Genomic DNA, 21,815 nt, shown 5'->3' with positions numbered 1-21,815 from the left:
CAAACTACTGAGAAAATGTTCCCGTCAATACTGCTGTAGAAGTACTCCCAAAGATTGGATATTTCACATAATATATGGAAATGTCTAAGTAGGATGTGCTGAAATTATTCATGTGATTTCCTGCTTGTGGTTGAACTGCTTTTTTAAAAATTCCAATTATTACTCAAGAAAAAAATGACCAAGCTTTCCTAATGACTTAAACCAGCCCCATCCATAAATTAAAGCTTCCTTATCGTGATTAATTTTCTGTGCTTTCTAACACCATAACTACTATAGCTTGATTTGTTTCTGTGTGTGTAAACATCTTTTTTTGGTAAAGGTGTACATACCTTCCTGAAATCAAGATTTCTACCTCTTTTTGATTGTGTTTGCAGATCAGTACTTGATATTTGGAGCAGAAGAAGGTATTTACACACTGAACCTCAATGAACTTCATGAAACATCAATGGAGCAGGTATATTTCTGGTTTATCAAAAATACATTGCTTGTTTTAACCACTCAGATTAATGTTTTATAATCCTTGTAAAAGTGGTTTTTACTATATTTACCTAGGCACTAGCTACACTGAGAATTATCTTAAATGTTGGCTATTGAGGATGCTTTTCAGTCATGATTAAGTGTTTTTAGGCTGAACCATGTTTATGTAGGAGATCTTCATCTATCAGTGTTTCAACCTTCATCATAGTGCATTGTTCTGCAGTTAAATGATTAGGTAAATAGTATGGAATTTCCCTGATGCATTTTGGATGAAAATTGCTATTTTCCTTAAAGCTTTGTTACAATACACAATTTTTGCAACAAACATTGTGTTTCACCTACAGGGAAAGCCAGGAGATCCTTTATTCACCAGAGTCCATTCTTGTGATCTTAAAAGCAGCTTTGCTGATGACAGCTTACTGAATTCCACCTAAAGCTCTGCCTTTTCAAAGTCTTATAAAAAGTAATTTTTTTGGGAAGGGATACTGGGGAGGAAGAAATTGCAGGCTTTTCTGTACTCTCCAGCTCTTCTGTTACTCTCTAAGAGATTTGTTTTCTTTCCTGCCTTCTCCCTACCATAGGGAGCTGTGCACCTGCCATCAAGATGGAGGAATTTGCAAGGACAGCCTTCACACTGTACGCTGGAGGCACTGGTGTTTGTTCATCCTCCAGGGTCCAGACATTGTAGAGATGTCTGCTTTGTTGAGAGGAAGGCCTAGCTAGCTTGGACTGAGCTCAGTGTAACCCATAATCACAGTGGTGCTCAAGTTACCTGGTTTAAACTTAGCTCGGGTACCACTCTGCTGCTGCATTGCAATTGTAACACCTACCCTGAGAAATATCACTACTGCAATAATCCTTGTAGGCCAGGTAGGCCAAGGAAAGGTTTGGGTTTTGTCTGATTGGGGTTTGGTTTCGGTTTGGTTTTCAACTGGCAAGGAAGAAGAAGAGCTGTAATGAAAATCAGGTAGTGTGTTGCCTAGTGAGCTTTCAGGGAAATGTTTTAATGAGCACTTAGAGACAAGAAGAAATGCTTGCTAACACAGCCAGTCATGTGTGGAACAAGAGGAATGAGTGACAGGTCAATTAACCTGCTAATCTGAAGAATTTAATCCTCAGATCCAAACCCACTGAGTCACAATATGCTCATGTACCTACAGAAGGTCAATCAACCTTGCATGATCAATCTTGATACAAGCAGTTTGGTGGATTATTACCATAGGTGTTTCTTACAGTGTTTAGGTTATGAGAAGACTTCAGGAATGGAAGGGCACCCTCTGTGCTAACCATTTATTGCATCAGTATGATAATAGTGAATAGGGCATTAATAGCATTTCCCAGTTTTGTGTTTTATGTCATTGTTTATTCTCATTCTGATACAACTCAGTGTAAAAGCTGATTGATTATTTTTCTCTGTATTTCACTTCACCAGTGGACAAAGGAGACATAATGTATGTTTCCAGGAGTTAGAATCGCTTCAAGGTTAATATTTTAATATTTTTTGGAGGAGTTGGTTTTTGTTTTCTTTTGTGGTTTTTTTCCTTTGTCCTCCTAAGTGGTGTATCTAGGCCAGTAGTCTGTTTCCTAAAGTGGCACTGGGAAATGTCAATGAGCTTGGTCGCTGTCCTCCTCAGACTCCACTACAGTCATTGAATCAGGGATGTTGGAGGATCCCTGCCTATTTTTTGTCCATTTTTGGACCTGCTGACCATGAGTATGTCTAATTCCTTGTTTGTGTTGATACCTTCCACCTCCATGACTTCTTGTGCCAGTAACTTCCAGAAGTTAGGTGAAAGGGGGAGAAAGTAGTTGCAATTTGTTTGGGTTTTTTTAAGAGATGTCTTGCTGCTTTCACCCCCATCTTCTTAGGAATTACAGGATTTGACAGAAAACAGCTCTGCCGTGACCATTTGTTGCACTTGTTCATCAGTTAAATGAAATGTGAAATCATGTAGGTGAAGGTGAAGAATGCCTTCAAAGTGCCAGTTTTAATTGTTTCAAGAGATTTGGACTATCACAGACTTTAGAATGGCTGTGGTTTGTTTTTCATGCTTGGTTTACTGAAGTTGATGTTGTTGAGCTTTTCTTCTTTGAAGGAGAAAATTTAGTGAAAATTTAAAAAATTTTTGGAAAAGGGTTAATTGATCTTTATAATGACACCTTGTGGAATGTAATATCCTTGAAAACATGAGTATAAAATGTGCTAATTGTCTAAATGTTAATGCCTAAATTAAATATTGTGTGTGTGCCTAAGATTTACTCTGAATTAATTCTGGAATCCAGGTAAACATTGCTTCACTTAAACTTCTGCTGCAAAAAGCAAGTCAGTACTAGTTTTGTCCTGTCATCTAAGCAGATACTAATTGATGAATGTCTTGTGTATATCAAATTGAGTGCTACTTCTTTGTTTTTCCTTCCATTTATCAGCTATTTCCTCGAAGATGTACCTGGTTATATGTCATGAACAATTGTTTGTTATCAATATCTGGTAAGTTACTGTGCTATCTTTGAGTGGCAGTGCTGGTAAACACTTGGTTTCGTATTTGAAGTGTGGTTTGTTTTCTAATTGCCAGGTAAAGCTTCTCAGCTTTATTCCCATAATCTACCAGGACTCTTTGATTATGCAAGGCAAATGCAAAAGTTACCTGTTGCTATTCCAGCACATAAACTCCCTGACCGAATACTTCCCAGGTAAATACACATCATTGGATATGTCAGAATATCTTAACTCTGGGAGTTCAGGATATGCTTGTGAAGCTCTGGGAACACCAAATAATGGGGGCTCTGTTCACAGATTGCAATGAATAACTCATGTGCATTAATCAGAGGGTTAACTCCTACATTTATACAGATAAAGATGTGAATATTCTCTTACTAGAGAAATGGATTTTGATACTCCTTACCTTCTGGTTATCTCTTTTTCCTGGGCATAGCTCTTTTCAGGTATAGTCTAGTGTGGTAAATCCTGCTTGTACTTGATGCTAGGCAAAATCTATGGCCATGCCCCTCCTGGCTGCTGCAAAAGTTAACCCTGTTGTGACTGGAAGTAGGATACTGCCAAACAAGCTTTAGTTGCTTATTCAAATCCCAAGAGAAGAAGGTAGTAACACTAATCTAGTTTGCAGAAAAATCTTTGATTCTTAAAGTGCATAGTGAGACACTGGTTCTTCTATTAGAATAGGATTTCTGTTAGGAAACTGTATTATAGAAAATTTGATTCTGTTCTATCTTTGGTTCTATTAAAAGCCTATTAACATTAAAAGCCTATTCTTGGGTTCAGGAAAGGCTTCTTATTCAGTTATCTGCAAACATAATGGTACCACACTTGTCTGAAAATTGTCTTCTTCCTAGAGGATAAATTCTAAATAACTTAGAGATAATTTGTGCTTTGAATTGTTGTCTTCTGTCTTCTGTGTACCTGCACTACTGTTCTGCTCCTCTCTTCCAAATTTGACTTTGGTGGGTGACTTTGGCTTGAGGACTGAATCAGCAGCAGACTAATAACCATAATTACCATAAGGATCATGCTAGGAAAACCATACTAGATTCTGCCTGGAATGGTACCTCACCTAAGTTGCAGAGGACTCAGAAAATTTCTTGTCCAGTCATGTCACTTCCCAAGAAAAATGCAGCACAACCTGAATGTGAGTGCCAAGACAGTCATTCAGAGGCAGGAGAGATTAATTTAGATAATCTGATTTGCTGTTTTACCTCTTGTTGTAGAGTGTCAGGGTAGTAACATACAGCCTGATGAAGGCAGAAGACAGACATTTGAAGTATGTAGGAGAACGTAATTTTTTTTTTCTACCAGACCATACAGTGTGTTCTTAAACAAGTTTGTGGATACTGTGCTACATGAAAAATGTTAAAAGCAGAGGTTTTGGTAGAGAGAAGGCAAAGTAAAATTGAATTGGAACTAATTTGTGAGGTTTGTGTGTTCATTTGCAAAATGTTCTAACCTCAGTTTATGATACTTGGTATCATAAACATTCAGTAGCAGAAAATATGTCTGTGATAAGCCTCCTTTCCAGCTTCTTTCCCTGGAGTGTCCTTGAGCAATTCCTTTCAAACTTTCCATGACTTGTTCCAGTGAAAATTTGTGACCAGTACTCAGTTTTCATGCTATTCAGTCCTTTTGCATTATCAGTCACTTCTGAACAGCTCCATTTGAAATGTTACACAACTGTTTTCCCAATTCATAGTGTTGAGTGCAGCATCTGTCTAGCAATCTATTTATTCCCATCTTTTCTACAGCATCACATTAGTATTTTTATTGTCAGGAGTACTGTGGCCAGTCTCAATAGTGCCTGTTGTCTTCTAATCTCTATAGAAACTCTGATTCCTGTTACCAGCAAATAACATTTTGGCTTATCTGATAAATTTTCAAATTATTGTTGCCATGATTTCATGAGAAATACACAAACATTTAGTTTTTTGGTGTGGTGGATATTTTCTATCAGTGACTGTCTAAAAAGCAAATTCACTCAATTGTTTAGTTGATCAATAATTTTGTGTTTATCTTTTGTAGGAAGTTTGCAGTATCTACGAAAATTCCTGACACTAAATGGTGTCAAAAGTGTTGTGTTGGTAAGTAAAGGTCTGGAGAATAAGTGTGAAGAGGCAGCACAAATGGTGGCAATATTAAGGTTACTGAGTCAGGTTTAGGAGGTGAAGGGAGAAGAGGCTTTTTTCATTATTATGAAGCTGTGCATTTGCAGACAGTGAGCTTTTTCAGGTTAGTCCTTGTGTTTAAGCAGTGAAAATTTTCCCAGTTAGCTCTTTATATTTAAAGACAACTTACAAGAAATGCAGAGAAGCAGAATGATGTCAAAATTTAAACCAATCCTCAGGAAGAACCTAATCTCCATGGATGGAGGAACTTAGAGAAGTTGCTATCAAGATCAAGCCACCTGACTTCTTAGCAGAAGTTTCAGTTATCAATATTGGGTGATAAAAAGCAAAGGAGTATTTTTAATTCTTTGAGGACAGTGTTGTCTCTGAAGCCTTTATAATGTGTTCAGTAATGTGCCAGCCACAAAAGTCTCAAAAGATGCACTGTGTTAATATATGTTTTAAAAGGGAGGCAGATAGATTTAAAAAAACCCCAAAGCACTGTGAGTGTCAGTGAATGCTGCAGGGAACACCCCACAGGGGTGACAGGGGTCAGTCAGAGTACATAAAAACTCTGACTTTCTGACAGAAAAAATAATTTGCAAGTCTGTATGTTTCTAGGTTTCTGTTCATAAAACAAGAAGCCTTGTAGTGTGCTCCTCTGTGATTCCTGTCCTGCCAAGCACAGAATTTAACAGGGGTGCTGTGGTACTTGACATTATGAGGGGGGGAGTCTTCATATTCAGAGATAGCTCAGCTTCCTAAGCCTGGAGCCCTTTGTGCATGATAGGTGTAAGTGATAATTTGTGAATATAGCAAGGGTGGCTGTAAGAGTCTTACTTTTTGTGGCCTGAGCCTCCATTTCTGCTTTTGGCAGGCACATAAGTCTGCTTTTGGCCTCGGGGCAACAGGAGTGCCACAGGAGGCAGAAAAAGACGAGAACTTCTGGTCTTCTTTCTGCACCTTAGAGGTGTTGGTGATTGTTCTGTGGTTTCTGCTGCTGAGGTCAGCCTTACTCAGGGTCATGCCAAGCATTATTTGCTGCACTTTGCAGTCAGTCTGACTGATGTGGAGTGGGAACTTGGATTAATGAAATAAAGCACTGATGTTTAAGGTGCCAAGGGGTTGCTGATGAGTTTCTGTGGCAATAAAGGTAGCGTGAGCATATTTCACTTACATGGATGGTTCTGGATTGTAGAAGCTTGGTATCTAAACTGGGTTGTTAATTGCCTGATGGCCCACAGTCACTTTACTGCACAGTGAAATCTGGTCTTTAGATGTATTTGTACAAAGTGCAAAATAACATTTATCTTCAAGGATACGTTGGCAGTGCTTCAGGAGTGAGATTTTGTCAGTACTGTAGAATTGAAGTTGTGAAATTTCAGATTTCACAGGGCCCGATTTTGCAACTATATTGTTCTCTGCCAGTTTTTAATTGAATTTTGACAGTGGAAGAACAGCACTTCCTGCTCTTCTACTGTTCTTCAGTTTCATCTGGATTTCCTGATGATCTCGGAGTGTTCATCAGAAATACAGAGCTCCTGGATTTCAGACTTGCTGTGACAGTGCTTGGAAGGGCAGCTGAGCTGTTGTTCACTGCCTGCTGGGTAACTGTGTGTCATAGAAATAGCCATTCTTTAACAGCTGCTTATGGTGATTTTGAGATAGCTTAGACAAACCAACACAGTAGACCCAAGGCACTCCAAATGTGTATGCAATCAGCTGTTTTTTAAATATATAAAAGATTAGAGTGGGGGTGGTGGGTATTTTCCAAAAGTATATGGACTCATATAGTTGGAAGTAGTTTATAATTTGCATGTGCTTAGTACACTAATACTCTCTATCCTTTTTTGGCAGTGAGAAATCCCTACACAGGCCACAAGTACCTTTGTGGAGCACTACAGTCTAGCATTGTTTTGTTAGAATGGGTTGAACCAATGCAAAAATTTATGTTAATCAAGGTAAAATTACAGTTACTCTCATGTTCACTTCCAGTTATCTTGTAGTGACTTGTTAAGAATAAGCATTATTCTTGATTTATTAGGCTTTTCTCTTGTTGTTATATTGAAAATAACTATTTAAATGTGTCATGTATTAACTGACTCAAAACAAGTGTTCATGTTTTTGGGGTGCACTTCAGTTAGAGAACCAAGCCCTTCTCTCCATGAACATTGCCCTTCAGTTGCACAATAGAAAACTGAGGCTGGCAGGCTGAGACATGAGTTAACAGTGGTCTTGCTCCCGTACTAGAGAGAAGGTGACCATTTATTCCATGGTTTTTGACTCTGAGGTGCCCAGAAATGCTTGTTATCTCCCCATCTGACATCACGTGAAGAGACAGAGTCAGGGTGGGCTCATGTTTGTAAAAAAGGCAGGTGCTATAACTCAGTCAGCCTGGAAGAGAAGGCTTAGAGGCTCAGTAGCCAGGGAGAGCAGTGATGAGCACTCTTGTTGTCTGCAGGCAGCTGCAGAGGACACACATAATAAAAGACATGCTACTTTATTTTAACTGAATTGGCATGAGATGCTCCAGACTTCTTAACTTGGGCCTTTTGTACCTATCAATTCCTGTTATCTGAAGAAGTAAACATAATCTTACAAAGTATGGCATAAAATTTACCATAGTTTGAATATCTAATAGCAACTCAGACAACATTTGTTCCCTTCTAATATCTGTTTTTGCTTATTCATCTAGCACATAGATTTTCCTGTACCTTGTCCACTGAGATTGTTTGAAATGCTGGTAGTCCCCGAGCAGGAATTCCCTTTAGTTTGTGTTGGTGTCAGTAGAGGAAGAGACTTCAACCAGGTGGTGAAGTTTGAGACTGTCAACCCAAATTCTACCTCTTCGTGGTTTACAGAAACAGGTTTGTGTGCTGTTGTCATTGCATTCAGAAATGTTCTTTGCTCTTCTGTTATAGCTGAAGCACTAAAAGATAGGCTTCTCTGAGGAAACAATTGATTAAATCATTAAGGCTAAGTGATAATTGTAAATTCTCTGCTTGAAGGGGTATCTGGTTGAACCTGCTTGCACATGCACTTTTTTTGGATGTTTCTCCTTGTTGAACTGATTGGATTCCTTGAGATTTTTGGTGTAGCAGAGGATGGAGTTATGGTTTCTTGCATTTCCATAAATTAGGCAGCACTTTATTACTCTCTGTGCTGTTTTGTGCTCTACCCTGGCACCATGACTTCTGTTTATTGAGTAGGTTCTAGTAAAATTGTGTTTTGAGCAATTCCTTTCAACATCTCTGGAAGATGTAGTTTGGCTCTCCTGCAGTGTGCCAGTGTGGTTAGAAATGGTGTTAGCAGCCTCCTGCTGAGATAGAGCATTCTTCTGGTGTTTATGGAAAGCAAAAAGGATTAGGACCACTGGTAGAAGAAAACCAAGTACCTGTGAATCACCACTGTGGGCACCATGAGTGAGGAGGCCACCATCTGAGCAACAGCAGAAATTCTCTCAAGGAAGTGTGCTAAGAATTACTTCTTTAGAGTTGCAAGGTTGCTCCCTGAACCTTGATGCAGTAGGGAACCATTGCTAGTCATAGCTTGCTGGTTCAGAAGCAGTAAATAGCTTTGTTTTGGCCAGGCACGGATCCCTTGCTGGTTCATGATGAATTTATACATAGCTCTGTGCTGGCATACACATGTGCACGAGTCCAGCTTAGTGTGTACTGTGGAATTCAGTAAGAATAATGCTTTCCACCAGGAAGATACCCACTGACCTTCCTGCTGCTGAAAAGTGCACCAGATTCTGGCACAGTTACAATACCCAAAGTGAGCAGTGGGTGGCCAGTTAACACACTTACCTACTTCAGACAATGCATTTTATTTTCACTCCTACTTGTAACTGTGTGACTTTATCATAGAGTCCATAAAAATAGCACTCTGAAGAGAAATGTCCTGTTGTCATTTCTCTCTCAGTATTGTCTGCATTGGTGCCTAAATACAAGAGTACTGATCCCTTCTCTGTTCTTTTTTTTTAATGTGTAAAATTTAGCATTGCATTGTGTCTTCCACACTTTGTTAGTTTCCTTGAACTACTTGTGTGTTCTCATGTTGTGTCTGTGTTGTTTTCTCCTATTTTTGTAGCTCCAATTTAAACCCTTTTGTTGTATCAGCTTATTCCTGTCCCCTGCTGGCAGGACAGCAGTGATGCAATCAAGCAGATTTTTATTTTTTACAATTTTAACCAGAAGCAGCTTTTGTGTTTTAGGTAACGTGCTCTAATTTTTTATGTCTAATGGATTTACTGACTTTCTCTTTTCTATATGAAAGATGCCTAAAGAATCTGGCAGTAATGTTGAATTAGTAAGAGCTGCTTTGTATGTAATTTTAATGTTACCAAACACATGGACCAAAGCTACACTTCTGAGTTGACATGTCCACTAATCACATGTGAGTCAAATCCCCATTTGCTGTGATGGAGACTGCTGCAGCTATAACACAGAAGAGAAGAAAATAACTCTTCTTTTGAGGGTTTGGAGAAGGAAATAAGCCCTTATTTTGGGAACATCTGGGGATGGAACGTCTGCAGATAGCAACAAGAATTAAGTAGTAATACATAAGTCCCTATCAGGATTTAGAAATAAAGACAGAAGAAAAGTGCAATGAAGCAGCATAGTGTGGACAGTCACATATATCTGCCTTTTTGCAACAGCAGTGTTCAGTTACACCAACAGAGAATAAATGGAGAACAGTGTACGTGTCAGTTTGCTTTTGGGACATGGCTCAGAAAAGGCTGGATTGAATCCATACTTTCATATTATAGCTTCAGTTTTCCTGTCACAGCCAACATGCTGGATAAGTGGACATGCCTCTGTAAGAGAAGAGAAATGTCACTGGTAAGATGATGATTTTAAGTAAATAAAACAGAGTAATGCATCAAAATGTCTCAATCTCTAGAAGTTCCATTTCAAATTTCATGCTAATTTATGTTATGAACTAACACTGTCATTTTTTTATAGACACTACAGAGACGAGTGTTGTCCATGTAACACAGCTGGAGAGAGATACCATTTTGGTGTGTTTGGATTGTAAGTTTAATAGCAACTAAATAGATATGTATGCATATACATGCATGCTGTCTGTCTTCAAATAAACTTCATCCTGAAGGTAATTCTTGGTTAACATATCCTTATTTATTGTCTAGGCTGCATAAAAATAGTGAATCTGCAAGGCAGGTTAAAATCCAGCCGCAAACTGTCATCGGAGCTCACGTTTGACTTTCAGATCGAATCAATAGGTAAGTTGGGTTTCATTAGTAATGTTGAATATCCCTGTAGGTCAGAGAGCTGGGCAATCACCAACTGGATGAAATTTAACAAGAGCAAATGGTGGATTCTGCATCTCATGGGATGCAGTAGTCCTGGTTATATGTACAAACTGTGGGATGAGAGGCTGGAGAACAGCTCTGCAGAAAGAGATCTGGGAGTTTGGCTTGATAGGAAGCTGAAGATGAGTCAACAGTGTGCCCTGGCACCCAAAAAGTGGTGACCAGCAGTAAGGACATGGAAATTATATGGAGTTGCATATGGGAAAATTCAGGTTGGATATTAGGAAGATGCACTGTACTCAGAGAGCGATCGGTCACTAGACTGAGCTCCACATGGAAGTGGTCACAGGACCAAGCCTGTCAGAGCTCAAGCAGCATCTGGATGATGCTCTTGGAAGGGACCCATAAGGATCACTAACTTGAGATTTTCTATGATTGACTTGTTCAGTGTTACAGTAAAGAATTAGGTATGCTACCTGTCTAGTCTTTGGCACTTGGAGCACTACCTCACTCATTTCACTTTGTGTGAGGAGACTAAGTGGAGGGTTCAGCATGTGCTTTCCTAGGAGCAACTGCAATGAGTAATAATCCTGGAGTCTTCCTTGATTAAGCTAAATGTCTTGGGAGTATGATGGAGGCTTTTAGCCTCTAAAGGAATACCTTAACACAGCCTACATAAACTCTGTGAATCACCCATGCCTAACTCATTTTGTATGTGTGTTTATGCAGTCCATTTTTATAAAGCAGCTCAAAGACTAAAGTATGTGATATGTTGCATAAATTTTGTTTCCTTGTGTAGAATCTGAATGAATTAGATTTGTGAAACAGAAATAATACATTATTTTGGCAGTTCTCCAGTGGTTACATACCTGGATTACACCACTTTCTATTGAAAGAGGGTTAGGAGGGTGTGTGCACAGATGGAGGGTAGTACCAGAAGAGGAAGGACAGTGGGAATGAAAATAGTCAGGAGTTGGAGGGAGTTCATTTCTGAGGAGAAGCTTTAAAATTTCAGGCCCCTCAAACATAACCTCCCAGAGAAGAGGACAAGAAAACATTGCCACTGAAAATGTTTTATGGGTCTTCATGTTTGGGAATGGGGGGGAAGGGAGGATTCAGTCTACTTGAAGCTTCTCACCCTGGGATCTCTGCATCTACTGTAGTCCTCACCCTGCTTGTCACAAATGAGCTTCCAGTGGCCTGTTCTGTCCTGGCAGTGTCTCCAAAGACACTCCTGTAACTCTTCTGTTAAAGTCCCATATATATTTTCTGCAACTATTAAAGGGGGGGTTTCCTGTTCAAAGAAAATGACACATTTAGGACTAGACATTTAGAACATTTAGGTGGAAATGTTTTTAAACCCTGCCCATTAAACAAATAAATACATAAATGCAGCTACTTTTGAGGCAGGTTCAGTGATTCCTGGGAGATGTGATACAATGCAATTTTGAAATGTGTACATGTATATCAGTCTTGTGCTTTTGGCCTTAAAAGCAAGAGTTTTGCTTTTATGTTATGCCTCAAAACTGACTCCAGTGTTCTTTCTTACCAGTCTGTCTACAAGACAGTGTGTTAGCATTCTGGAAACACGGCATGCAAGGAAGGAGTTTTAGATCAAATGAGGTGAGTACTGCATTTTGCTTCAAATTCTGGCTTCTAGTGTAAGCCATGTGGAGGAGAAATGCACAATGCTGTTGTCTGAAAAACATTTCAGTAACTTCCTAGGTTAGACCTAGAAGCTGGAGTCTCATTCTAAGCTTGTATCATAAGCTGTAAATAAAGCATTAGTGGAGCTGAGAACCCCATCACATCCAACTAGCAAAGCAGAAACAACAGACTGGGCCAGGATGCCATAGAAAATATCCAAGCCTAATTCTTGCTAATATTAATCTCTGCTTTAAATTGCTTTGAAGACCACTGTCAGTTCCTTAGCCTCTCACACAGGGATGCAAAAATTTGGGCTTTGCCAGTGGTTCCACTGCTGAGCTTTAGCTTTTGGTCACAGTGTCAAATGAGTTGCCTGATGTTTTTTAGTCTCTTCCATGTTCTCTTGGCTTACAAATACTTTGAAGAATTGCCCAGCTTTCACAAGAAATATTTTTCCATCTTCAGGAGAAAAATACCAGATTGACCTAAACCTGATTTGTTTGGGATTTTTTCTAAAATCTTCCTGTAGTCCCTTTTTTAGCGAGATTGATGTGATTTTTAGATGGAGTTAAACCATTATAGTCACCTTCCCAAATAGTTGGGTTTTTTTTTTCCTTGCTGCAAACCTTGTGTACCTTTTAGGGAAAATGCTGTTACTTGGTTGGATTTTAGTGAGTCTTTTAATTTGGTTATTAATGAATGTTTACAAAAATCACCAGTTGTTCCCTCAGTGTTTCATTGGCTGAGAAATTGAGCTCATTATGACTAATTGTATTTTAAGGTACACATAAGTCACACCATGCCCAGCTTACATATTCCACGTTGTTCCACTGCTACGTTGACTTGCACAAAGCCCCAGTTTGACCCAGTTGACCCAGTCTGTGCTAACAGTGAGCCTGCTCTGTGTGACCCAAAGACTAGAGTCAGACTGCTTCTTATTTCCAAGGGTGCAAATGTTTATTGTGGCATTTGAGCATTGCTCTCTCCCCATTGGTACTGAGTGGCTCTACTCCGGCTGGGAGAGGCCGCGTCCCTGGGTGCTGCAGTCCAAATGGATGCATTTTGTTGTTTATGTAAAGCATCTGGGACACTGGCTTGCTTTGTTACTGTCAAGCCAAAGCCAGAACCTAAATGAAGAACTGAAAGCAGAACTGGGGTGTGGACAGAAAGCAAGCCACTTAAAACTTTTTCTCTGTAGAACATGTCTAGGGTAAGCTTTTGGGCCTTTTTAAATTCCTTATGGCTCCTGGCTGTCCCACTAGCTGCAGCTGTTGAAAAAAAATAAACCTGTTTTCTTCTGTAATATGAAAAGCTTTCAGTGCCAGGCTCAGGTCTTGACCATATTTGTTATTTTTGAGGAGTTTTGTACTACATACTATCTAGGAAGTTGTTGCATGGGACAAAAAGCTGACTGACTTAACTTGCAGCATTTTTTTCTTTGAAGACATCATTAGTTCAGAGTCTCTATTACAGTTGGCCTAATTGGGGATGACTTGAGCTGCATGCAAAGTTATTTCCTTCCACAACTGTGACCTTCCACGGTGGTTTGATTGAGTGTGAAGAATGAAACAGGGAACTGTGAATTCTGACACAAGAAGCTCAAAATCTGGGCAAAGATTGTACAGCCTTAGCCTCACAGAAAGCAGAAACTATTTTTCTTAGAAAAGTGAAGAACTTCATTGCTGTGAATTAAAATTCTCTTGCAAAGTTCTCTGCACCAGAAGCGAATTCACCAAGTCAGCTAACATTACTAGGATCTGGGAAGGAGCTAAGAATGTCTACTTTCCCCAAGAATATGAAGTTTGGCTGTGTAGAAGAACTTTGTAAACAGTGCTGCATGTTCACAAAGTGACTAAATACCCTTTGGAGTGTGCACTGTTTGACTTTGGCTGTGGTTGACTATTGATGAGCATGATGGTTTTCTGGGTGCTTTGATATTCATGTGATCATAAAGATGTATCACACAAGTACAATTCACCAACAGAGTACAAAGGTTTGTTGCACTTGTCTGAAATGTCAAAAGACTTAAGTTTTCTTTTTGCCATGGACATAAGTACCACAAATCAGATTATGTTTCTCTGCTAAGGTTTTCAGAATATGAACTTAGTGCACTCTTACTATAATTCAACATTTCAACAAAATATGGTTTATGTGTGATTTACCTGACCCATCTTTGGATATCCACTCTAGAGTGGATACACTGATTGCACCTGATCTCTTTCAGTCATGTCTGTAAAGAGAATTGTATTGGTAACTCAAGTACCAAGCTGAGCCCTGCTGTTGTGCTTGCAGTTGCTACCAGAGGAATTCACATAGCGTGGGAGGAATTACAGAAAACTTTTATATCTTAGTTAAAAGTGGCAGTTGCATTAAGTTCTCTGTTGGATTTTAATTGGCAGTCAGTTGGTAACATCAGTCACAGTCAATTATTTTCTCTTGACTGATGTTAAGAACAAAATGAAAACACTTGTGCTCTGAACATCTAAATATTTATTTTTATTGTCTAGATCACACAAGAAATTTCTGATAATACAAGGATATTCAGGCTTCTGGGATCTGACAGGTAAGATGAGAAGTAAACATGACAAAATAAAAGAATAATGTGTGTTCTCCTACCTTGTAAAAGTTTTTTGCATGTTCCTTGCAAATACTTTTTTAGCCATCTTAGGCATTCCTTTGTGTACATGTCTACCTTCCACTCCTTTGCTTTTACTTCTCTCTTTCTTAAATTAAAAAATAAAATCTTCTAAAATTGTTTGTGGGCTTCCAGAAGTACTCAGCCGTGCAAGAAGCTCTTACTTGGCTGCAGTCACAATCTCCAGGAGTGTTTTCCTTTTTGTATTGTAATTCTTTTGTTTAACTTGGTGAAATCTTTACTTACAGATGTTCTGCTGCAGTAGCTCATCAAGATCTGCTTCTGGAGATAAATGCAAATAATACTTAAAAAATTTAAATATCTCACTTTCAACCCCAGAAAGGAAATCTCCCAGTTGTTCTCCAAACATGACAGCTCAGGTCTTTGTAAGAGCTCTTGATAACTCCCAGTGTAGCTGTTCTTTGGCGTCTGCTTTCAGGGCACTAACACTCTGTCTGTGTGACCCACCAGATACCAGCCTGCTGAAGTCAGTAACTGCTGTTTTAGGAGCGTCACTGACTTCCTCAACTTTCTCTGCCCTGGTGTCGAACTTTGTACTTCTGTAAGAGCCACAGAAGCAGCAGCTGTTTTGTCTTTAGGGGAGTGCATGCTGACGTGACAGTTTCACCAGTAATGAATTCATAAGAACTGCAGAGATAGGCTTTAACTTTTCTTTTGAGAATTGCCTCTGTCTTATGCTGCTTGAAGTAAATTCCTGTGGCATCTTAGAATGACATTGCAAAAAATTGCCTTGTAAAAATGTCCTCTTCCCCAAATATGGTCTCATCTATTTCTGGCTTGCTCTGATAGTTTTTCAAGTCTAAGACAATGTTTAAAGAGTTTGCACTGCAATAAACATTAATTCCAATTTCTTCATATACCCTTTTCCTTGCAGCTCTGTCCTGTTTTGCACTTGAGCTGTGTGTGAAGCCTTTTTCCAGTTCATGAGTCCTTTCCTAGACAGTTCAGAGGAGCTGGTGTTCTGAAAAGCCAAAAACCTGATGTCAGTCTAATGAAAGCTTGTGTGTTGCTTTCTCCTCATGAGCAGGGAGTTGCCTCATGGCATGAGGTGTCATTCCCTTTGTGGAGCACATTGAGCAGAGGTCAGGTTTTCTGAGCCATAGTTTTCCAGCAAGCAAACTTTTCTATCTGAATGCCCAAGAAAGAGATGGATTTGGGTTTCCCACAATCTGCCTTCACTTCAGGATGTTTGTGGAAGAGAAGTCAATCATGAACATCCTGGTCTGTTGAGCAGTTTTACCAGTTCTTGCCTGATGAAAAAAATCTTAAATAGTTTGTGAAACAAAATTGTGAGTGCTAATTTCTCCTTTTTGGAGTGAAAGGGCTGATTTAGGACACCCCTTATGGTCTTTGCAGTTGTAGGTCCAGCTAACCCAGTCGCTTGTCTCCAACGCTGGCCAAAAGTGGGTGGCAAGAAAAACTAAGAGAAAATACTCTTCCCATAGCAGTCCTTTCCTTGAGGATTCTCTTGGCCTGCAAATTTTTGTCTCTGGGACTTCCAGAGCTGGAGGAATTTTCTGTGGGTTAGAGTGCATGGGCTCAGGGATTAACTAGAAATACTCACAGAAGGATCAGCTTTGTTCATCTGTCATTCCAGTGGCAAGAGGCAGACTTAAAACTTCCAGAACCAGAGCCTGATTAATGGGTTAGCTTTGCAAAGCTCCACCAGAGCACAAGCCCAGTAGGGGAGTGATGGACCCTTTTCAGAAGCCCTCACTAAAAGGATGAAAGGCAACAGGGATACATTGCAGCAAGGGAAATTCCAGCTGGACAGAAGAGGGGTAAACATGATGGTGAGGGTGGTTCAGCACTGTAGCAGGAGCTCAGAGAGACTGGGAGATCCTTGGAGACCTTGTCCAAGTAAAACCGTGTGGTAGCTTTGAGGTTGACATTGGTTTGAGGGGCTTTTGGACTAAAGGCATCCAGGAAAAGAGAAATGACAAGCAGTCAGATGGATCCTAGGAAGGAATATTTAATTATGTCCCAGGTTGTTTTTAAATGAAGGATCACTTGACATTGTGGCTTTTTTTTTAATTTCCATTTTAGGGTCGTGGTGCTGGAGAGCAGGCCGACGGACAACCCGACAGCCAACAGCAATTTGTATATCCTGGCAGGGCATGAGAACAGTTACTGAGAGCAGCACGTGGCAGGCAGCTCACTGTGAGGAGAACACTCCTGCTGCAGCAGCACTCGTGACTGGCTGGAATTGCACAAAAGCTGCAGTAACCCCACTTCAGTTGCTTTATAATTTATTGTGGCATGAGAGGAAGACGAGAATTGTTTGTGGTATGGACACAGAAGCATTATAATACCACAGAAGTGCTTAATTTACTGTTATGTAATCTTTGTACATATGCAGTATTTTTCAGTGAAACTTCTTGCTGAAGCCCTACACTGACTTTCTGTAGATAGAAGTCCTCCCGTTAAGTACAAGTGTCTTACCTGTACAGATGTAAAAGTCACTGAGGATGCAAAAATTAAATCGGGGTACTATTATAAGGACGTCTCATGTGTTTATTATAAAGTGGGATTCTAGCAACAAATATAGTACATTTAGCAACACTATTGTATTTTATTATATGTAATTTACTAATACAAATAAATATTAACTTTTAGAAATTGTAACCAAGGCTGTAATCAGATTACAATCTTGTTTTAATTTCGATACAACACACTGGTGTTCATGTTTGCACAATGTATTGAGATGTGATGTATTTAGTCACAAAGGTAAGCTGTGACTTTGTGGATATGACTTGGGCTTCAAAGTTCCTTCTTTTTCGTTTACTTGGGTAGATTTCTTTGTGAAACAAACCAGTTAAACACCTGTATTTTTATATTTAATTAAAACTTTCCTTATGATTACTTCTCTATGCTTGAAAACAATACCTTATGGATGGGTGTCAGTCCCAGACTAGTGGTACCTGGCTGTAATTCTGCAATAGGTGTTTGAATTATTAGTGTATACAATGATAAAAAGTAGTTATTACTGTTGGTCTTACTAAATAGTTTCATATCATGATGAAAAGGAGCAACATTCCACATTGTGGAAATGGCTCAGAGATGTTGCCATTTTGACTTTTTTTTTTGGCCTTACAACCATTTTCACACTTTTCTTGATTTTAGGATGTTAACACATGGCCAAAATTTAGTTACTACCTCATTGAAACAATACAATGGTTACTACGCATCACGGGAACTTAGTTTTGATCAGAAGTATTTTTGATTGCTATTTTCCAATGGAGTGTGTAAATGCCAAGTTTTAAGCAAAATGCACACATTTGACTCCTTTTTTTGTATATGTTCTTTATATTTTATTGTGATAATATACACTAAAACCAAACTAAATTAAAAGTGATTTATGGCCTGCGTTATTGTTGTGATTGGTAATGCTTTGAAATATGTTCCCTAATGTATATAATGTAAAATAAATTTTTTTAACATGTTGTTGTACAATTAGATTATCACCTGCACTGATTTTCCACATAAGACTAAAATGGAACATACTGAGTTTTCAATTCTGCTATTAAATGGTTGTGCCAAACACAGAAGCTGGGCGTCTCTGAATGTATGAACAGAGGTTGCTAGAGCTCCACTCAGTTTGGGTTGGCATCAATACCCTTTTGGCCTTTGGGCAGTGGATATGTGGATTTGAGCTAAGTCTTTCCAAATTCCACCTTGTGTGGTTTCTTCCCTCCATTTCCTGCTTTTCCACCTCTGTTGATTGCAAAACTGATTTATTCTTTTTTCAGCAGGTTTATTTTTCTGCCTGTGGGCCTCAAGCTTACTGCTTCTGCCAGCCCCAGCCTGGCTGTTCCTCGTGCTGAGCCTTGGCTCACCCTGTGGGACAGGTGGTGACAGGAGCCCCACTGATGAGCAGCTGAATTCTCAGAAGAGTCAGGAAGTTGTGTTTCACAGCACCCTTGTGAAATCCCCAAGGGGGCTTTCCATCCTGCCTCCTGTGGACTGTTCCTCACTTGGCCATGCAGTATGTCCCTCAGCTTTAACAAAGTGTAATACAGCTGATGTGCAGTGAACGTGCTTCCTCCTGGGGGGGTTCTGCAGCAGCTGGGGCCAAGTTTCTCAGGCCATTGCTGAATTATAGGCACCAGAAGCTAAGGGCTGTTGGTTTTTACTCTGGTTGGGCATTTTTAGTATGAGCATGCATGCTGGGATGCAGCTGGAAGGGATAAAAATAAAGAGGACAGGGTAGTGGCATGTGGGAAGAAGGAGCTTTGTGCTAGGGCACGTGTGTTTCCAGTCTGCTGGTATAATCAGGACAGCTTTGCTTCTGCCATGCTGCTCTCTAGCCTCAAAGGTAAGAAGTGAAGGGTTCCTGCATTACTGAGAAATTGTCCTGTTGCAGGATTTGAGGTTTGTGCCACAAAACTGCCTTTCCTTCATCTTGAGCTGCTTGACTACTCTGCTGACAGCTGAGCCCAGGAGCCTGGTAAATCAAAAGGTCTCCTTTGCTAGACCTGCAGTTGCCTTGAACCAAAGTTCTCTTGAGCCACGCCTGGTAGGAGCTTGTGACTGGGATCCTGGTGTAGGACTGGGATCAGTGTGTGGCTGACTGATGGGAGCACAGTCAGAGCCAGGAAACCCCATCACAGGCACTGTGAGGTTACAGCAAGGCCTCTGCCATGGATGATGGACACAGCTCCTCCAACAATCTCTGTGGCTTCCCTTTTCCTCCTCCTAGTCCCTTCCATGCTGGCTCCTAGCAAGTGGTCCAAGCTGCTGGCAGGCAGGAGGGTTGATGTGACTGTAGTGGGGCACTCACCAGCCTGGCAACCAAGTCTGATCAGTGCAGGGGCTGAGCTTGGGCCTCAGCCCAAACAGCGCCTTTTCACAGGGAACAAAGCAGTGGCACTGTGTGTGTTACAGAAATGCTTCTGGAAGCAGGATCACAGGGGAATGAACACTGCTTTTGTCTTTTTCTTGCCCATCTCTCCATGCAGTGCTGCCTGCTGCTGTCAGAAACTGGATCTGGTGAAAAAGAGGGGGTTCAGATTCAAATTCTGCATCCCACAGCCCTTAACTGAAAGCAGGGGCTGTGCAAGGTGAAGCACAGCTTGGCTGCCTGTAGCTTTGCCATAGGGAGCTTGCAATGGGGCTGGGGGAGCCCAGCAATGCTGTGAGTGCTGGTGGGGGTGGATGTGTCCCCCAGGCACGGAACATTTCTTATACCCCACAGGGTTCAGCTTTAGCAATAACCCTCCTGGGTTTTGAAGGATAGCATGGGAAAATAGCTGGTAAAAATAGGGAATGTGCCCAAACCTCTTCCCTCCAAGGAATCACACCTAAAATATAGGAAGTAATGTTTCAGGCCTGTGTCATCTATGAGTGGTGTAGAAGGAGTAGAAATTTGTCTGGGGAGGGAGACACAAAACCTGGCACGCTCCCAAGTCTTTACTGTGGACAGCAATGCTGGGTTTGCTGCTTGCTCAGTGTCATCCTCTACAGCTGCATTACTGCTGCTGGAGGTCTTCTTCCCTCCTTGGGTGCAGATTTTCATAAAGTCATAGAATGGTTTGGGTTGGAAGGGACCTTAAAGACCATGTAGGACCACTCCCCTGCCATGGCCAGACCAAGTTGCTCAAAGCCCCATCCAACCTGGCCTTAATTCCAGGGATCCACAGTTTCTCTGGACAACCTGTTGCCAGGGCCTCACCAGCCTCCCAGTAAAGCTTTTTTTTCATAACATCTAACCTAAATCCCTCCTCTTTTAGTTCAAAGCTATTTCCCTTGTCCTATCACTATGTGCCCCTGTCAGAAGTCCCTCTTCAGCTCTCTTGCAGGCCCCCTGCAAGTACTGGAAAGCTGACAGAAGGTCTCCCCAAAGCCTTCTCTTCTCCAGGCTGAACAACCCCCATCTTCATATTATGGAGAGGTGCTCCAGCCCTCTTCTGGACTTGCTCCAACAGGTCCACGTTCTTTTTATGTTGGGGGCCCCAGGCCTGGATGCAGCACTGCAGGACTGGAAGAATCACTTCCCTTGACCTGCTGCACACACGACTACTGCTGCAGCCCAGGATGCAGTTGTCTTTCTGGGCTGCAAGTGCACATTGCTGGGTCATGTCCAGCTTTTCATCCACCAGCACCCCAATGTTCTCCTCAGGGCTGTTTTTAGTCTCTTTTCTGACCAAAGCTGTCAGGCACCATTTGCCCTTACTGAAGCCATGTTGGCTGTCACCAATCGCCTCCTTATTTCTCTTGTGCCTTACCAGAGTTTCCAGAAGGACTTGCTCCATGATCTTGCCAGGCACAGAGATAAGACTGACCATCCTGTAGTACTCTGGATCTTTCTTTTTTCCCGTTTTCAAATAGGGGTTATGTTTCCCCTTTTACTGTCAGTGGAAGTTGCACCAGAATGCCACAACTTCTCAAGTATGGTGGATAGTGGCTTAGCCACTTCATCCACCAGTTTCTTCAGGACCTGTGGATACATCTCATCAGGTGCCATGGGCTTGTGCACCTTCAGGTGCTTTAGAGGGCCTTGAACCCAATCTTCTCCAGCAGGTGATTCTTCAGTCTCCCAGGACCTGCCTTTGCCCTCTGCAACTCGGGTAGTGTGGCTGGAGCACTTCCTGATGGAGAAGGGGGCAAGAAAGTCATTGAGTACCTCAGCCTTTGCCATGTCTTGGGTAATCAGGTCTCCCCTTTCCTTCCAGAGAGGGTCCTCATTTTTCCTAGTGTTCCTTTTATCACCAACATACCCACAGAAACTTTTCTTGTCCTTGATGTCCCTGGCCACGTTTAATTCTCTCAGGCCTCTAGCTCCTCTAACCTGATCCCTGGCTGCTTGGACAACCTCTCTGTGTTCCTTCCAGGCCAGAGCCCCTGCTCCCACCCTCCATAGGCTTCCTTTTAGTGTCTGAGCTTGTCCAGGAGCTCCTTCTGCATCTACACAAGGCCTCCTGGCATTTTTGCCCAACTTCTTGTCTCAGCCGGATCCATCTCCGTGTGTCCCAGACGCATCCATCTCTGTGTGTCCCGGACAGACCCATCTCCCCGTGTGTCCCGGACAGATCCATTTCCGTGGGTCCTGGACAGATCCATCTCCGTGTGTCCCAGCCAGATCCATTTCTGTGTGTCCTGGACAGATCCATTTCCGTGGGTCCCGGACAGATCCATCTCCGTGTGTCCCAG

The 21,815-nt window shown here is 41.1% G+C and overlaps 1 protein-coding gene across 9 annotated transcripts in view; it reads left to right on the top strand.

Moving 5' to 3' along the window:
• The window catches only part of MAP4K3 (mitogen-activated protein kinase kinase kinase kinase 3), a 66,675-nt gene extending 48,471 nt beyond the window's left edge, over positions 1–18,204 (top strand). For 4 of the 9 annotated variants that reach the window (XM_069009178.1, XM_069009177.1, XM_069009176.1 and 1 more), the window contains 11 exons: positions 375–454; positions 2,905–2,965; positions 3,051–3,168; positions 5,006–5,064; positions 6,946–7,049; positions 7,784–7,955; positions 10,056–10,124; positions 10,241–10,333; positions 11,916–11,986; positions 14,518–14,573; positions 16,713–18,204. In XM_069009178.1, the coding sequence (XP_068865279.1) occupies positions 375–454; positions 2,905–2,965; positions 3,051–3,168; positions 5,006–5,064; positions 6,946–7,049; positions 7,784–7,955; positions 10,056–10,124; positions 10,241–10,333; positions 11,916–11,986; positions 14,518–14,573; positions 16,713–16,800 (971 nt within the window). In that variant the 3' untranslated portion in view covers positions 16,801–18,204. Of the gene's footprint in view, positions 1–374; positions 455–2,904; positions 2,966–3,050; positions 3,169–5,005; positions 5,065–6,945; positions 7,050–7,783; positions 7,956–9,748; positions 10,125–10,240; positions 10,334–11,915; positions 11,987–14,517; positions 14,574–16,712 lie in introns of those variants that run through there. The other 5 variants (XM_069009174.1, XM_069009179.1, XR_011149659.1 and 2 more) reach the window with 5 other exon arrangements.
• The last annotated feature ends 3,611 nt before the right edge of the window (positions 18,205–21,815 follow it).

Source organism: Aphelocoma coerulescens, chromosome 3, assembly GCF_041296385.1.
Source record: "Aphelocoma coerulescens isolate FSJ_1873_10779 chromosome 3, UR_Acoe_1.0, whole genome shotgun sequence".
Lineage (NCBI taxonomy): Eukaryota > Metazoa > Chordata > Aves > Passeriformes > Corvidae > Aphelocoma > Aphelocoma coerulescens.
This window is presented reverse-complemented; position numbering and strand designations above follow the sequence as displayed.